A 19,204-nucleotide genomic window follows, 5' to 3' on the forward strand; every position below is an offset into this window, starting at 1 on the left:
GGAGTGCCCACCTAAGCAGTATTATCTCCCTTAGGATCAGATATAGATTGTGGGCCAGATTCCAAATGTAGAGCTATGTGTCATCAGCATAAGCAGAGACGTCAAGTTGTGCTCAGGGTATATTAGCCCCTGGTGTTAGTGGTATTCCCTCAGCACACACAAGTGGCTCTACCACCAAAGCCTATAGCAGAGGAGGGTGGGCATCTCTGCCGATGGCAATGGGCTCCAAAATTAGTGTGGACCCCCACAGTGAGTTGCGTATATTGAGCGTTAACCAATTTGAGAAAATCCTTGCCGACTCCTACCCTCTTCCATAGAGCGCACATGAAGCCCCATGCCGCCAAGTCGAATGCCTTTTCTGTAACCATAAAGATCGCTAAGGCACATCTGACTGTGAAGTCCGTGCTACCCCAAAGAAGGTTCAAAGATTATACGCTAAGGAGCAACCTGGAATAAACCTGGTCTGCTCCGGTCCCACCCATGTGGCATGAGCCGATTGGCTGTTTTTTTGGTGTATAGTTAAGTGTCAACTTTCAACAGGTACAGTGGTTGGTAGGATGGACACTCATCTGCTGGTTTGCCTAGCTTCAGAATCGTAGCAATTAACGCTTCTCTCATAGTAGGCGGCATTGTGACATCAGTGGCCATCACAGTAAACAGTGTATTTAGATGAGGTATTGGTATATTCTAATCAGCTTTGTAGAAAGCTACCGTGAGGTCACCCGTGCCTGGTGCTCTCCCCGCCATCTTGTCAATGGAGCCACTAGCCTCTCTACTCATTCGAGAGTCATTTCATGGCTTTATGAGCCATATAGTCTGTGGTAGCATCAACGTCCGATGTGTGCTGAGCATTGTATAGTGAGGATTAGTTCCTGCCAAAGCAATCAGCTGTTGCTTCTGTAGTGGGGACCAATTGACCCGTTTCATCTTGCCCTTCTAATATAGCATCATTGTCCCGTTTGGGACCGAACTCTGCTGCCAAAGTGGCATCTGGACGCTGTCCTTCACCGTATGCCTGAACAGTTGCATATTTTCCAAGATGATTGACTTCACAGTGAGCAAACTAATGGTATTCATCAATCTCGGCCCTTATGGGAGTCAGGAGATCCCTGTCTCTCTGGACTCTGTGTTTCTATAGGGCAGCAAATTCCTGCTATAGGTTAGTTAGTCGAGTGCAATAGAGCGAAGCACTCCTGCATGCTTTGATTTGGCAATATCTATGAAATAGACCTTGACGATTTCCCAGATTGTTGCAAACTTATCAACTGAATCCAAGGTAGTTCTGAAACATTCTTCTATCGCTATACACAAGTCTTCTGTGAAGGCTGCATCCAGCAGTGACTATGGTGGGACATGCCATGTAGTGGTTTTTTAAAGTTTTATATTTATATAGTGTGTGTGTGTGTGTGTGTGTATATATATATGTGTGTGTACATTTTTTTTGTTATATTTTTTTTTAAAAAAGTGCCAGCAGCACCTCTGTTTCCAAGATGGCAGAGGTCTGGAGCACACTGGAGGAGCTCTGGGCACCTCCCAGAGGAGGTGCAGGTCAGGGGAGTGGTCACTCCCCTTTCCTTTGTCCAGTTTCGCGCCAGAGCAGGGCTGAGGGGTCCCTGAACCGGTGTAGACTGGCTTATGCAGAAATGGGCACCATCTGTGCCCATGAAAGCATTTCCAGAGGCTGGGGAAGGCTACTCCTCCCCTGCCTTAACACCTTTTTCCAAAGGGAGAGGGTGCAACACCCTCTCTCTGAGGAAGTCCTTTGTTCTGCCATCCTGGGCCAAGCCTGGCTGGACCCCAGGAGGGCAGAAACCTGTCTGAGGGGTTGGCGGCAGCAGCTGCAGTGAAACCCCTGAAAAGGCAGTTTGGCAGTACCCGGGTCTGTGCTACAGACCCGTGGGATCATGGGATTGTGGCAACAATGCCAGGATGGCATAGAGGGGGCAATTCCATGATCATAGACCTGTTACATGGCCATATTCGGAGTTACCATTGTGAAGCTACACATAGATATTGACCTATGTGTAGTGCACGTGTGTAATGGTGTCCCCGCACTCACAAAGTCCGGGGAATTTGCCCTGAACAATGTGGGGGCACCTTGGCTAGTGCCAGGGTGCCCACACACTAAGTAACTTAGCACCCAACCTTTACCAGGTAAAGGTTAGACATATAGGTGACTTCTAAGTTACTTAAGTGCAGTGGTAAATGGCTGTGAAATAATGTGGACGTTATTTCACTCAGGCTGCAGTGGCAGGCCTGTGTAAGAATTGTCAGAGCTCCCTATGGGTGGCAAAAGAAATGCTGCAGCCCATAGGGATCTCCTGGAACCCCAATACCCTGGGTACCTCAGTGCCATATACTAGGGAATTATAAGGGTGTTCCAGTATGCCAATGTAAATTGGTGAAATTGGTCACTAGCCTGTTAGTGACAATTTGGAAAGAGATGAGAGCATAACCACTGAGGTTCTGGATAGCAGAGCCTCAGTGAGACAGTTAGTCATAACACAGGTAACACATACAGGGCACACTTATGAGCACTGGGGCCCTGGCTGGCAGGGTCCCAGTGACACATACAACTAAAACAACATATATACAGTGAATTATGGGGGTAACATGCCAGGCAAGATGGTACTTTCCTACACTAAACCACCGCTTTTTGGGGAGATTACTGCTTGTTAGCCTATGCACAGCATTTGTATCTGCACCTACACATGCCACTGAACGGAAAATGTCACTTACCCAGTGTACATCTGTTCGTGGCATGAGACGCTGCAGATTCACATGCGCCCTCCCACTTCCCCGGTAGCCTGTAGCCGTTCTTAGTTGAATGAAAATTGTAAATATGTAAATAAATATTCTTTTGATACACGTTAAGTACATACATAACTACTCCATTGCATGGGCACCTCTAATATACTCACAACTCCTACTTCACCCACTGTGGGGAAAACAATCTAAGATGGATTTGACGCCCATGCGCAATGGAGCCGAAAGGGAGGAGTCACTCGGTCTTGTGACTCAAAGACTTCTTCAAAGAAAAACAACTTGTAACACTCCGAGCCCAACACTAGATCGCAGGATAATGCACAGCATGTGAATCTGCAGCATCTCATGCCACGAACAGATGTACACTGGGTAAGTGACATATTATATATATATATATATATACACACACACACACACACACACTATCTCCAACTTTCATCATTGCATACATGACTGTTACATGTTAGCTTATAACGTACAATTACACTTTTCATACAGTTCAAAATTGAATTGCTTACTCTCCTTCCTCAACTGCCCCAGGATGCATATCTCTTTCTACAGCGGGAATATAGTACAACAACCACCTAGAAAATAAAGTAATCTTTTTAAAATTGGCCCCACTAAGTGCTTTGTGCAACACCTCGTTGTGTTCTCTCCAATGCTGTATCTCTTACATCCTGGCATAGTGGTTATTCACACCAAGAGGTGGACGGTTATCTTAGATGCCCCTGCATCCTGAAGTAGTTTATACCATTTCCCAATACCTAGTTGGTTATCATAGAAAGCCTGAGCGATGGGTTTATTTGCGTAGCTCAATGGTTGTCGCACTAGGTGCAAAAGGTGTTGAATTTGACAATATGAAAATTTTAAGTTTTCTGGAACATTGCGCCCATTACACAGTGTACCCAGGTTTTCAAGCGATCCACTATGTAAAAATCCTCTAAGGTCTTAAAACCTAGCTCTTCCCATAGCAGTATAGTGCTTTGGCTTAATTCTACTCCCAAACACCCAATGTCCCTTACTCGAAGGAACGAAAATGCCTTGTCAATTTGATATTTACGCTTTACCTGTGACATAATTGTTTGAATCATAACTGATCATTTATATCTGACCCTTTTTGGTAGGCGAGGAAATTAAAAAGAAATGCGAGAGACGGACATTCATTTCTAACATCATCTGATTGAGATAGGAATTACATATTGGCTTTTGTGCTACCCTCGGCACCCAATCAAGTACAGCTGCTTCGTAATAAGCTACCATATTGGGAAAAGCTAACTCTCCGTCTTCCACTGAAAGAGATAACTTAGCCAATCGGAGCCCTGGCTTCTTGTGATTCCAGATAAATTGTCTCATTAATACGTTTAAGTTATCAACACTTTTTTGGAACCCACAGAGTCACGCTTGAAAAGACAAATAACCGTAATGGAAGGATCGACATTTTGACCAAAGCAGGCCTTCCTATAATAGACCTAGGAGTCTCCTGCCATTTAAGTAACCATCATTTGTATGTTTTTGGAGAACATTCATATGATTCAGTTGAAACAAATCTGCTGAACTCGGAAATACGTATATAACAAGATATCTAATGGGATGCAAGGCTGAGTATGCAACACATATCTTGCGGCAGGACCGACACCCCTGTTTTATACAACAATGCCCCTGATTTAGATTGATACATTTTGTAGCCCCCTAGCTCGGAGAATACCCTGATTTTTGCAAATGCTCTATCGATATTCTGATGTTACGCACTAAGATATAGGATCATATCTTCCGCAAATAATTTTACTCCGGGAGGTAGAGGGGTTAGAATATTTGAGTCCTGTCGAATCGCTGCAGCTAGCGGCTCAATGAAAAGTACGAACAAAACTGGAGAGAGAGGGCAACCCTGTTGCGTGCCTCGCGTTACTTGTACTGATCCTACGGTCTGGTCATTGACTGAAATTATTGCTTGAGCCCCTGCATAGAGAGTATGTATAATCTGAATAAGTTTCCCAGGAAAATCAAACTTTGCAAGCACCATGAATAGCACATGCCATTGTAGTAGGTCAAACGCCTTTTCGGCGTAAAGCTTCATAATTACTGCCGGATGACAGCTATGCAATAGATAATCCATAGTTTGTATTAAAAAATTAGTACTGGTGGATAGTAGCCTACCCGGCAGAAATCCGCACTGATCCTCATGTACCAGTGCTTGAGCAACCTGAGCTACGCGAACTGCCAGAATCTTAGTAAAAAGTTTGTAGTCCTGGTTTAGCAAACTAATTGGACAATATGAACAAGGATATTCCGGTGGTTTATCTTTTTTAATAAAACTAACCACAATTGCGTTTGAAAATACGGAGGGAACCTCCATTTCTAGTATCACATTAAATACATTTTGTTCATATATCAGCAATTTGATCTTCTAGAATCTTGCAAATTTCTGCTGGGAGGCGATCCTCACCTGAAGCTTTACGGTTGGAAGCTTCCCTTATTACTCTAATAACTTCTTGAGAGGCGATAGGAGATAGTAATTAAGTCTGTGCCTCCGCATCTAGCCTAGGTAGAAGTATTGCATCTAGATATTTTGGGATTTGTGAATCATTTACTTGTTTCTCCTCTGTAATAGCTTAACGTAGTGTGAGAGAAATACTTTTTCAATCTTGTTAGAATGCATGACCATCCTACCCTGCTCTTCATCAAAGATGGCTTTTACTAAGTTAATACTGGCACGCTTTTTGATTGACTAAGCAAGAAATCTACCTGCATGCTCACTTTCTTCATATTGACGTTGATAACTAGTATGTCTATCAAGTATTTCCTTAGAAAAAAAGAAATTTCTTAGATTGGCCTGGGCCCTTGCCAACCCTTGTAGTGTCTCCGGACTAGAAAATAGTTGTTTTTGTTTTTAATGCCTTTTCCAGCTCATTTTGCAGTTTAGCGCTCTTTTCACAAGCTGTTCTACCTAGATGGGCTTTGAATGAGAGAGCCTTCCCTCGTATGAAGACCTTGACTGCCCCCCAAATGTAAAAAATAGTGGCGGATCCCTTATTTATCTTCAGAAAATCAGTTACTAATACTTTGAGGTTAGTTACCCAGTCTTCATCTGCCAAAAGCGACCTATCAAGGAGCCATTGTGAACGACGATGCTGATTAGCCGAATCCTTGAAATCATCAAAATCGATCCAAGGAACTGAATGGTCTGAAAAAGAGTTTGCGAGTATTCCTGTTATATGCCATTTTAATCTAAATGAGACCAGAATAAAATCAATTCTTGATGCCGTATTATGCCTTTTAGAATAACACGTGTACTGTTTAACATACAGATGGTCAGCTCACCACGCATCTACTAGACCTAACTCTTGTATCAGTTTTGGCAAAAATTGCGCTGTTTTTGGTTTCTTATGTGTTTTATTCTTACGTGATGAGTCCCACTAGGTATTTGGCATAACATTAAAGTCCCCTCCTATTATAAAATACAGTTGAAGGGAAAGATGCGTATATAGTGTCTCCATTGGCTTTATATCATCCTCTATTGGACCATAATAGTTTATGAAATGGGCCTCCTTATCTGCTATTGTTGTGGAGACCATTATCCATCTCGCCTGTGGGTCTTGAATAACCCTATTTATTTTCCCTACGAATCTCCTGGAGAACAAGATTGCCACACCTCGTACGCGGCATCTACTGAAGCATAAAAAGAATAGGCAATATATGGCAGAAGTCTTGGTAACTTAGTGTTAAGCTTTAAATGTGTCTCCTGTACAAAAAGCACTTGAACCTGTGCTGTTTCCAGCCAACTAAGCGCAGCACAAAATTTCACATTGTTATTGGCCCCATTCAAATTACAGGAGGCTACTCTTAATTTAGATTCCATCCTTATGCAAAATGTTGTTCCTTCCTGCTAAATCCCATCACCCGCGTACTACTGATTTCACCAAACTTTTATCTTTTTCTTTTTTTTTTTTTCCCCCTCAGGCAAGCAATCAAGTTGGATGGCTAGCACCTGCATTTTTCGTTCTAACTCCCCTTTGAACCCCCCACCCCCGTGAAACTCTCCCCTCCCTACCCCGACCGATCCAACCCGTCATGAATCCATCGGACAGTGCACCACCCCCTCCCTGAGGCCAAAAAAAACAACATTAGGGTGCATTGACGTGGCACCTGATAGAGCCTTGGCCTCGAAAGAGCAGCAAGGCGGAGGATCCACACTGTCACCAGCATACAAAAGCTAATTGTCCAATTGAAAAAATACCTTGAACGACTGGCACTCTTCCCCCCCCCCCCCCATACATTTCACATTCCCTACACCTCATGTCAATATGTGCTGTCCTTGTTCCCTAGCTTATGAAGGGGAACAGATGTAAGTTCCTACTAAACCATGAAAAGCATACAATATTGAAACATCTAAATATCAATATGTAATTTGTAAAATATGGCCGGACGCGCCAAACACAGACTTCTAACTATTTCTTTTTTTTTTTTTAACATGCTGCTAAAAGTTCCTTGCTTCCGGGACATTTTGAAAGACTTTCGCTTGACCCTTGTACAGTACTTTGTTTTGCTAGTTGCACTATACCAGCCGGGGCCCCCAATCTTTTGAAATCATCAATTAGTCTGACAAACTCCCGATGCCGATGGGCTGCTGCAACTGATATGTCTAAAAAACACATGAAATCTAGAACCATCGTCCAATTTAAATTCACGTGCTTTCCTGGCTTTAGAAAGAATTTGCTCCTTTATTCTAAAATTGCCAAAATTAACCAGAATAGTACATGGATACTTTGAATTAACCGGACGCACAAAGGGTACCCTATGAGCCCTCATGCTGGATAAATCTCCTTCCGTGTTTGACCTGTCCGGAAGGATGATTTTACCAATAAGTTCAGACACCACCTTAGTTACAGATGAACCAGCTTCCATCTCGTCCAGAACCTCTACAAATCTAAGGTTGGAACGTCGTGATCTGTTTTCTATCTCATCTAGCTTATTTTGTAAATCTTCTAGTTCGGATTGGACTCGAGATGTTGTCGTCTCCACTTGGTTATTGGTGTCCTGCGAAAGAAGAGTTAAATGAGTATTACATTGGTTCAACTGTTCCTTTGTTTCCCTACAAGTTTCTTCCTGAGAATTTTATGGATCGAAGTTCTGCTAAGATCTGGCCCATCAACTCCTCCATTGTTGCAGTAATATTTGTGGTGCCTTCTGTATTCACTGTAATGAGGGGGTTCTGTAAAGAGTTAGGTGTCGAAAGCAAAGTGTTGGTTGCTAGGTTCTCTGAAGTTAGATTAAGTATCCTTGATCCCCTTGATACTCCAGCAGCGGTGGGAGGTGCTGTAATGCTAGTTGTAGCTTCTTCTGGCAGAATTGTACTCTTGGATCCTCCTTTTAATGAGCCTCCTGCGGTCGCTTTAGTTGGTTCTTTAGCATTACTGGCAAAAAAGCCGATAGGCTTTCCCCTTGTATTGAGAGGATGTCATAGAGTGAGAAGGAGGGAGATTGTTTGATAATACTAAGGTTGGTGATAAAGAGGGAGTCACACCTGTCGAACAATCTTGAAAATGCAGGTCGGCCGACCGCACTGCTGATTTATACAGAGTCTTCCCCTATGCCGAGCTTGGGCATGACAGAGAGACCTGATAAGGAGGATGTAGAGTCCTGGCTCCTTGCAGAATCTCTGAGAGACTGATCCGTCTTGTTGATGAGAGCTATGCCTATACCTACCCAAGGCAGGAGTGAAGAGTTTAGATTTTGCTCCTTTCATGTGTTTTTGCCACTGTCCGGGGGGGGGTCATACATTTCATCGTACTCTGAGAGGGGAAGGAGCCTATGACTGGGCTAAGTCGAGATGAGACTGAAGTGGAGTAAATAAGACTATAGGGAGTGGCAGCCAGATAGGTAACTTGACTGTCTTAAGTACGGGAGGTGTAGGATCCACGAAAGTGAGTGACAGGGGTGGCAGGAGTAGCAGGAGCAGCAGGGGCTACCAGGGAAAACAACTGCATCCACATAACTGCAAACCGCTCCTGGCGTGCTCCCCAGACCCCTGTTCATTTTAAAGGAACATCTGACGGCTTTTTTTTTTTGGCAGTCTTTTTCACTCCTTCCAAACATACAAAGTATCCATGCAAAGTTTCTTTATACTGGCTACCACAACATCTTATGCTGCCACCCCTATTCACCCAAACCACATGTCCCACTCCAGTGCTCCACTTATCTGGCTGACTGTTGCGATCTGTGTCATTCGTCTCCCTCCTCTCCTCTCTGCTTGCCCATGCTTCCTGCCTTCTTAGGTGTCCTTAAGATGTACAGCCAGTAATTGAAAATGAGGCAATACTAACAAATGCTGGAGACCTCAGACTCGTGCCGACCGCGCTACACCCCTTCAATAAAGAATTTCATTCGGAGCCATCTCCCAACCTCCCGATGAATCTCGAACAGGGAGTGGGGGGGTGCACCGACAGCCGCTCAGTGCCAGCGCGGCGCAATCTTCCGCGCACGGCCGGCCGCCATTGCTACTCCATGCGGAAGCTCGTTAATCATGGAGCATGACGGGAGCTCCACGTGACCGCTTGTGGCTTGTATGTATAGTCTGTGGGGGAAGAGCCAAAAACATGTTGAAATTGAGGGGGAACCAAAGCACGTCCAAAAGGCCGGCTTGGAAAAAAAAAACATTTTTAGGCTGACAAGTGCAGCAGAATTTTCATCCGTATAGATGAGACCATGCTGGGTGGTAGGAATTTTGTGGATTCCTGCAGATTCCAGAAGGTTCAGTCACAAATGTTGGAAAAATGTGATTTCCAGCAAAGTTGGAGGTTTGCAGGACATTGTGGGTAAGAAAATGGTGCGGGGTGCATGTGAAACACTCCACCCCGGAATCACCCAGATGTTTAGTTTTCAGATGTGTCATGGGCTTGTGGATTTTTCTACATGGCAGCGTCCCAAAGTCCAAAAAGTGCGTCCCTCACCATTCCAAGTGGGACGATTTTGAGAGTTAGCCAAGCTCTCATGGCCCAAATGTAAAACCAAAATATTCAAATGTCTTCTTGCTTGCTGTGGGATAAGATGTTTTAGTGTGCGGGGATGAGCTGAAAGACTTACACCCTTCAGTTGGGGTGGGGGCATAACCAGGCCCATACTGGTTGGTAGCCACCACTCCACTATTTTATTATTATTTATTTATTTTTTAAATTCCCTGGCATCTAGTAGACTTTCTGACCAACTCCGCCCCCCTTGTGTGGATCAGGGGTAATAGCCCCATCTGCCCACTGGTGGGCAGAACATCTTTGGCCCCATTTATTTGGGATGGGGGTTTGGCCATATCCCCGTTCTCTTATTTTGGGGTAAAAAAAACACTTCCCTGGTCTCTGGTAGGCTTTCTGACCCCCTGTCTAAAATGCATTTATCTGTATTCAAACCAGGTTTCACAGAAGAGTTCTGCATACTAACAAGCTCTTGAGATCAAAGCGATGAGAGGCTTGCGTAGATTGTAGGTCGTGAAAATTAATAACATATTATAATTGTATGTAAATAGCACTGATGATCAATTCTACACATGCATATTTGCTTGTGCTAAAATGCATTTGTCAAATATTTTTAAGAGTGCGATTTCCTGGTCTAGTTTTGTAAATTCTTGTCCATTCATGAAAGCTGTAAGCCTGCATAAGTTGCATGGACATGTATTTTGTATGCACCTTTGTGATTTTATTTAAGAGCTGGGCCTCTAATTGTTTATCCGAGACACTTCGTTTTTGTTTGAGAAAAATCTGTCCCTTTGTTGCAGCTCTTCACTGATAGACAGCTTTCTACTCTCTCACAGGGAGCACGTTAGCATGTAAAGTAGTTTTGTTCAGTGCCCTGAACTACTGTAGGAGGGTGTGCTTTTCGAGACCAAAAATATTTTTTGCTTTTTGCCAGTTTTTGTTATGATGGTAAGGGCCCGGCAGCTCCCCAACAGTAAAAGTCTTACAAAAACCATGCCAAAGCGAGACACGCATTGACAAAACCAAATGTCTGACCACCAATGTCAGACCTATTGTCTATGCCAAAGCATATTCATCTCATGTTTTCTCTAATCCTTTTGGAACTGGTTACTATGAATTTTTTTTTTTTTCTTCCCAATATTACCATTTTTTGGAAATATTAAAATGCATCAACAAGTTTTACTGAATGATTCTTCGAAGAAATGGTACCTACATTTCACAGTATTTTAGCAAAACTTTTTTTTTTCGTTGTTGCATTTCTTTTTGTGGACATTTTATTTTGAAAGCAAAGAATCACCAATCAAGCTTTTGCAAATATTTGCGTCTAACCAGAGTGCATGCTGGGAGCATTATACATAGCCTCATATTTTTAAAATTTGCAAATAAGTATACACATTTTTATACTGGAACCACTGTCCGTACAGTCCGAGCTTAGAACATTTTGTTAGTGCTCACTCTAATAATCAAGACTTTGCATTAATAAACCATAATTACAAATTCGAACAGCAGTAACATGTGAACACACTTTACCTTAATTGCTAACAATGCCCTTTCCTTGTCGATAATGTGGTACTGTAAACAATCAGCTAAAGCGTTTGTGCTGCAGGGGGCTGGGCCTTCTTGTCCCTAGGTCAAAATAAACATGCAAACTAGTTGTCCCTTGACCCCGAAAAGAATGTCCTGGGCTTGGGGCTATAGGAATTCCATACCTTTTAGTGCCACTAACCAAATTAATACTCCACCACAGTGCCTTTCAATTCCACCCCACACAATGCCACTCCACAGTTCTGCTTCACGTCACACAGCGCCCTTCCACTCACTGCCACCTCACTCTGTTCCACTCAGTTGTAAATTTTTATTATATAGTGCTTACTACTCCTCACAAAGCTTTGAATCACTTTTCAGTATGCCATGCTTCTCCACTCAGTGCCACTCCAATCAAGGCCATTTCTCATCCACTCTGACCCTTCACTCCACCTCATTCCACTCCCCACCCCTCCACTCTATAGTATTTTTATGTATATAGTGCTTACCGTGGTGAGATGTTGAAATTCTTCAGCATGCCGAGCCTCTGCACTCCATGCCACTCCACTCTCAGCACCACACCACACATTGCTACTCCATGGTGTACGGTGCCACTCCAAGCCTCTCCAACAAAGCCAATGGATCTCACACAGGCAAAAGCTACTAACTTTGCCAGTGCTTGTTGCAGTTTGCTGCAGGTCCTTTTATTTCCTTTCGGTACATGTTTTTTTATGCACTTTTACATTTTTGGCTGAATGCATGATTACGCTAGGGCTGCTGTGAGCGGCATGCATGTGTGATGATACATTAACATATACACATTGTTTTTTTATTTTGTGTTGCTGTACAACAGAATAAAAAAAAAAGCTCAAAGTGAAAAGGGGCACCATGTAGCCTAAATCTAATTGTTTAGTACCTGTATTGTGCTAATTACTACTTGCTGTGATACTGGTTATTAATGGTTGTGTAAAAGCACAAGATTTACGAGCAAATCATTTACATCTGCTTCTGGAATTCTTTATTGTTTTATATTATTTTCTTTTTTTTTGCTAACAGATTTGATCACACAAGCCTCTTCATCCAGTCATGTACAACGGTATTGGACTTCCCACCCCCCGGGGCAGTGGCACCAACGGATACGTGCAGCGTAACCTGTCTGCGGTACGTCACAAGAAGGATCGCACAGACTACAAGTCTGAGGAAGAACTGAGGAAGCTGGAGTCCCTCCTGGTCAAGAAACCCAACCAGGACATCCTGGACCACGAACGAAAACGCAAGGTGGAACTGAAATGCCTGGAGCTGGAAGAGATGATGGAGGAACAGGGGTAAGGGCTATTGGGACGTAGTCTCTTTCATAATGCAGATCTTAAAACCGTGAGCATTGTCTATTTTTGTGATTTCTTTTTTCCTTTCTTACAGTCATTGGGAGGGTATGCATGTGGCTTTCGGTGAGGCATTAGTTGGGTAATTTATTGAATTTCCTGGATATGCTTGTTCTGTTTACATCTCCTTGATGTAGATATGCGAGTGGAGTTTAGCTTCTCTGTAACTGTAATTACCTAGTATGTGATGGATATAGATTTTTTGTTTTTTAATATTAAAGTGTGCATATCAACCTAAGTCAAACAAGCATGTTCTAAAATTCAAAATCCCCCCATTAATTATCCCTGCAGCAGTCTAGGTTCATCTAGGCTTTATCAATAAGGCTCATATTATCTCATTTATGAGGACTAACATCTTTGGCAACACTGGATACACCATTGTTAAAAAAATAAGACAAAAAAAGCATTTTATAACCCACTCCTGTGTGCTTTCTCAATATTACTTATTGTCCACATCCTGTCCTGATGAAGGTAAATTTTTTCCTTCATTCAAAATGAAATTAGAAGAGAATCTTATTTTTTTGCTTCCTTTCCAACAACAGTCAAGTAGCGCCAACATGTTAGGCAGCATCTGTACTGCGTGTGGTGATAATGCCTTATTTGTGGAGCGAGGTGTTGATAGCATGATGTCAGTTGTGCATTAAAAGAAAAGGTTAAACGGTGTGATAGATGGTTAAAGTAGGGGTTCAGATGGGTGACCGGTGTAATGTTGGAAGTAGTCGGAGGGTAGGGAAAGGTATTTATGTTTTAAGGTAAGAGTTTGTGAGATTGTGGGTTTTCTGTTTTATAGGTAAGCAAGATAAACGTGAATTTGGTTGTACTGTATTAGAGTAGTGAATGTGGTGTAGTTTGTGGGAGTCGGAATGTAAGGGTTTGTAAGTGACCTAGTACTGGATTGAGTTTGAGTGAAGAGTGGATTGACAATGCTTTTTATAGAGTGATATGTTTGTTGTTTGTGTGCATGGCTGTGTTTGTGGCTCTGTCTTAGAAGGTAGTTTTAAATAATGAAAAGTGCAGTATCTCTGTCCCTAGGCCTGATGTGGCCCAAACAGGTGATTTATCTTGTCCTTTCCATCTGGGTTGAGACACTCTGATCACTAGGACTATTTAACCTTGGAGCTCAGAGGACATTGGACCAATGGGAACTCCAGGTTAGCCAGCCAGCACCCTACCCACCAGTGAGAACACTAGCCCTATCAAACAATCAAAACCCAAGCCCTACTTCCAATACAAGCCTAAGCAAGCAATCACAACCCTAACCAGATCAACCAATCTGACCCTAAGCCCTAGGTCTATTACAAACCCTAGCAACTAATTCAGGCTTGGGTGTAATAAAAATAAAAACGGTTTTAAGAGCGTGTCATTTTAATCTTAAGAGGCTGTGTAAGCTGTGAGTGGAGGAGGAGGAGGAGGAGGAGGTGGCCTGTTCAGGTGGCTGCCCTCTGTATCCTGCGGTGACAAGTGGGCCAGAGGCAGCCTAGTAGATGGGGGAGCCCGTTCTGCCTGGGACAGCGGAATACACTTCCTCCTGGAATCCAAAGGGACCCCTGTGAGAGCCAGAGCCCCACAGAGGAGTCGCAGGCACAGCAGCAGTAGGATAGCGGGCTGGGGTTGGCGGCTTGCGCTGGATGGCCTGGCCACTGCAGCACTCCCTGGTGGTTGGGCACTTGATGCCAGGCCGGTGTGCACTGATGGAAGGTGCACAAATGATGCAGACTGGACACCCCCCTCTTAAGCATCTCCCTGACTGAAATGGGCAGCTGACTGGCATGGAGCTGGCAGTGCAGCCACTGCAGAGGCCCAAGTTCTGCGTGCGATGGGGTCGACCGTTACCAGCGCGGGTCATTGCTTTCCAGATTTTGCAACAAGCATCTCCAGTGTGGCATAGTGGAGGCAGGAGCTGTGGAGGGGGCAGGCCTGCCGTGGAGGTTTGCAGTGGCAGGTGGACTCTGTCTCCTCTCACTCACACAACCCTTCCTGCCCCCACACCTCTTCCTTCCCCTGAGCCAAAGTCTGAACACCATAGGTACTTGCACGTTAGGCCAACAATGAAGCCTGGTGCCCAGAGGGCATTAACACTATTTGAAAAATGGCTGTTTAAAAAACTTGTGAACAAAGGCATGATTTCAGATCTCTACTGCGTATTACTTACAGCACTCCCATTCCCGAAACCGTTAGGGCAAGTGCGATGGGATCAAGAAATCAGTTGGGTACTGAGGCCTAGAGACTGGGAGGAGATCAGTTACAGAGCCAAGGCTACGGTTCGTAATGTAACTAGAATCAAAACCACTGTGAAAATCTCCACATACCCGTACCACACACCCCTTCTTCGTCTGCACAAATGTTAGCCAACACGCTCAGCTGATGGTTGGTAACAGCATGGCCACAAAACATTCCTCCATATACCTTGGGAGTGCCCCAATATCTCGCAATTCTTGGACCAGGTACTCCAAGACAGTGATACACACCTGGAGACACGACTACCCCACTTACCAGCCTACACAATCTTAGGCTTGTCCAATCCACTTACATACCTGCTTAAATCCCATAAGGACTGGTGCATTGGTCTAGCTTTGGGTGCGGTGCATCAAGTGATCTGAACACACTTTGACACAGCCACGATACCCAATTACTTAGTCTGGCTTCACAGACTCTGGTACATTTTGGGAACTGAGAAGCTTTTCTAGGTTCTTACACAACAGAGAGACATTGACTTGGAACTATGCAAACAATTTTCCACACTATTGTCTCAGGAATTTCGGGAACTTACATGCCCCAAATATCTAAGGGTACTGAGACTCTTGGAAATAAATCCGGCGAAGGGAGCCCACCACACTAAGACTTAGCTTTCATAGACACTTTACCCTTTTCTCAGTCATAGGTCTGAGTGGCCCTGGGAGGGTGGGCGCAGATGAGAAAGAGGGATGTTTTCCATGTTTCTTAGAATTGTTGAACAACGCTGGACTTACACCTGTGATAGAATCTTGATTTGCTGGCATGTTACCTACCTTTCCTAATAAAGATTTAAACCATTAAAAAAACACAAAAACTGAATTTGTAGATACAGACACTCTACAGACACTCGCAGGCACACTTTAAACCACAAACCAGATTAAGCAGTCTTTTAAACATTCAGGTTAGGCTTAGGGGAGTGTATTTGTTTGCATATTTGGAGTCGATTTGGTTTTGTTGGGTGGGGTTGTTGCCTTTACTAGCCTTAGTTCAGTTTAGGAAAATCAAGGAGATGTAACCTGTCTCCCTGAAGAGAAAATATGCAGTTTTAAAGGTAAGTTGTAAAGTATAAAAGGAGAAGATCTAAAAAATAAAGTGGCTGAATTACAATTAGCCAGCTAATCAGGGTAGCCTCCCTCTTACAGTTGTTAAAGACCCCTCAATCTAGCCTCATTCTGACCCTTCTTTAACCACTCTAGTGGGATTAGTAATATCTCTACATCTTTAAAGGTAGAAGGAAATCATAAATGACGTGTGGGTGCATATTATTGTAAGTGATGGACCAGTTTCAAGGCTCCTCCATTAGTCGACCCAAAACCAGAATTGAAATGAAAACTAGCCAACGTGCTAAAGGAGTCTTCCATGTTGCTCACAAAACATGCAGAAAAGCCATTCCCTGCCTCACTTTGTGGGTGAGGCACGGATTGAAGATATTTTCTGGGTAAAGACCAAAAGAAAGTATTTGGACTAACGCAGAGTCTCAAGCTATGAAATTAGATATCTGCTGTGGCTCTTCAAGATGTCTGGTCTCACCCCCTAATAGCAGAGAGAGAGTATGTAGGAAGTTGGCTCTGTATGTGCTATTTCAAAGTAAGGAATAGCATGCACAGAGTCCAAGGGTTCCCCTTAGAGGTAAAATAGTGGTAAAAATAGATAATACTAATGCTCTATTTTGTGGTAGTGTGGTCGAGCAGTAGGCTTATCCAAGGAGTAGTGTTAAGCATTTGTTGTACATACACATAGACAATAAATGAGGTACACACACTCAGAGACAAATCCAGCCAATAGGTTTTGTATAGAAAAATATATTTTCTTAGTTTATTTTAAGAACCACAGGTTCAAATTTAACATGTAATATCTTGTTTGAAAGGTATTGCAGGTAAGTACATTAGGAACTTTGAATCATTTCAATTGCATGTATACTTTTCAAGTTATTGACAAATAGCTACTTTAAAAGTGGACACTTAGTGCAATTTTCACAGTTCCTGGGGGAGGTAAGTTTTTGTTAGTTTTACCAGGTAAGTAAGACACTTACAGGGTTCAGTTCTTGGTCCAAGGTAGCCCACCGTTGGGGGTTCAGAGCAACCCCAAAGTCACCACACCAGCAGCTCAGGGCCGGTCAGGTGCAGAGTTCAAAGTGGTGCCCAAAACGCATAGGCTAGAATGGAGAGAAGGGGGTGCCCCGGTTCCGGTCTGCTTGCAGGTAAGTACCCGCGTCTTCGGAGGGCAGACCAGGGGGGTTTTGTAGGGCACCGGGGGGGACACAAGCCCACACAGAAATTTCACCCTCAGCAGCGCGGGGGCGGCCGGGTGCAGTGTAGAAACAAGCGTCGGGTTCGCAATGTTAGTCTATGAGAGATCAACGGATCTCTTCAGCGCTGCAGGCAGGCAAGGGGGGGCTTCCTCGGGGAAACCTCCACTTGGGCAAGGGAGAGGGACTCCTGGGGGTCACTTCTCCAGTGAAAGTCCGGTCCTTCAGGTCCTGGGGGCTGCGGGTGCAGGGTCCTTTCCAGGCGTCGGGACTTAGGTTTCAGAGAGTCGCGGTAAGGGGAAGCCTCGGGATTCCCTCTGCAGGCGGCGCTGTGGGGGCTCAGGGGGGGACAGGTTTTGGTACTCACAGTCAGAGAGTAGTCCGGGGGTCCTCCCTGAGGTGTTGGTTCTCCCCCAGCCGAGTCGGGGTCGCCGGGTGCAGTGTTGCAAGTCTCACGCTTCTTGCGGGGAGATTGCAGGGTCTTTAAAGCTGCTCCTCGAAACAAAGTTGCAGTCTTTTTGGAGCAGGTCCGCTGTCCTCGGGAGTTTCTTGTCTTTTTCGAAGCAGGGCAGTCCTCAGAGGATTCAGAGGTCGCTGGTTCCTTGGAAGGCGTCGCTGGAGCAGAGTTCTTTGGAAGGCAGGAGACAGGCCGGTGAGTTTCTGGAGCCAAGGCAGTTGTCGTCTTCTGGTCTTCCTCTGCAGGGGTTTTCAGCTAGGCAGTCCTTCTTCTTGTAGTTTGCAGGAATCTAATTTTCTAGGGTTCAGGGTAGCCCTTAAATACTAAATTTAAGGCGTGTTTAGGTCTGGGGGGGTTAGTAGCCAATGGCTACTAGCCCTGAGGGTGGGTACACCCTCTTTGTGCCTCCTCCCAAGGGGAGGGGGTCACAATCCTAACCCTATTGGGGGAATCCTCCATCTGCAAGATGGAGGATTTCTAAAAGTCAGAGTCACCTCAGCTCAGGACACCTTAGGGGCTGTCCTGACTGGCCAGTGACTCCTCCTTGTTGCTTTCTTTGTTCCCTCCAGCCTTGCCGCCAAAAGTGGGGGCCGTGGCCGGAGGGGGCGGGCAACTCCACTAAGCTGGAGTGCCCTGCTGGGCTGTGACAAAGGGGTGAGCCTTTGAGGCTCACCGCCAGGTGTCACAGCTCCTGCCTGGGGGAGGTGTTAGCATCTCCACCCAGTGCAGGCTTTGTTACTGGCCTCAGAGTGACAAAGGCACTCTCCCCATGGGGCCAGCAACATGTCTCTAGTGTGGCAGGCTGCTGGAACTAGTCAGCCTACACAGACAGTCGGTTAAGTTTCAGGGGGCACCTCTAAGGTGCCCTCTGGGGTGTATTTTGCAATAAAATGTACACTGGCATCAGTGTGCATTTATTGTGCTGAGAAGTTTGATACCAAACTTCCCAGTTTTCAGTGTAGCCATTATGGTGCTGTGGAGTTCGTGTTTGACAAACTCCCAGACCATATACTCTTATGGCTACCCTGCACTTACATTGTCTAAGGTTTTGTTTAGACACTGTAGGGGTACCATGCTCATGCACTGGTACCCTCACCTATGGTATAGTGCACCCTGCCTTAGGGCTGTAAGGCCTGCTAGAGGGGTGTCTTACCTATACTGCATAGGCAGTGAGAGGCTGGCATGGCACCCTGAGGGGAGTGCCATGTCGACTTACTCGTTTTGTCCTCACTAGCACACACAAGCTGGCAAGCAGTGTGTCTGTGCTGAGTGAGAGGTCTCCAGGGTGGCATAAGACATGCTGCAGCCCTTAGAGACCTTCTTTGGCATCAGGGCCCTTGGTACTAGAAGTACCAGTTACAAGGGACTTATCTGGATGCCAGGGTCTGCCAATTGTGGATACAAAAGTACAGGTTAGGGAAAGAACACTGGTGCTGGGGCCTGGTTAGCAGACCTCAGCACACTTTCAATTGTAAACATAGCATCAGCAAAGGCAAAAAGTCAGGGGGCAACCATGCCAAGGAGGCATTTCCTTACAGAGTACCTGAGATTTATAGTATAAACCTGTCTACCAATATACATTACTAATGCGTGAAGAACATATGGGGGACACATATATGGCAGTAATAGC

The 19,204-nt window shown here is 44.7% G+C and overlaps 1 protein-coding gene across 5 annotated transcripts in view; it reads left to right on the forward strand.

Moving 5' to 3' along the window:
• The window catches only part of LOC138304355 (serine/arginine repetitive matrix protein 2-like), a 735,752-nt gene that overhangs the window by 38,510 nt on the left and 678,038 nt on the right, over nt 1-19,204 (forward strand). For all 5 annotated transcript variants that reach the window (XM_069244334.1, XM_069244333.1, XM_069244336.1 and 2 more), the window contains exon 2: nt 12,309-12,577. In XM_069244334.1, coding sequence (XP_069100435.1) covers nt 12,339-12,577 — 239 coding nt within the window. In that variant the 5' untranslated portion in view covers nt 12,309-12,338. The remainder of the gene's footprint in view (nt 1-12,308; nt 12,578-19,204) is intronic.

The sequence above is a fragment of the Pleurodeles waltl genome, chromosome 7 (genome assembly GCF_031143425.1).
Source record: "Pleurodeles waltl isolate 20211129_DDA chromosome 7, aPleWal1.hap1.20221129, whole genome shotgun sequence".
Lineage (NCBI taxonomy): Eukaryota > Metazoa > Chordata > Amphibia > Caudata > Salamandridae > Pleurodeles > Pleurodeles waltl.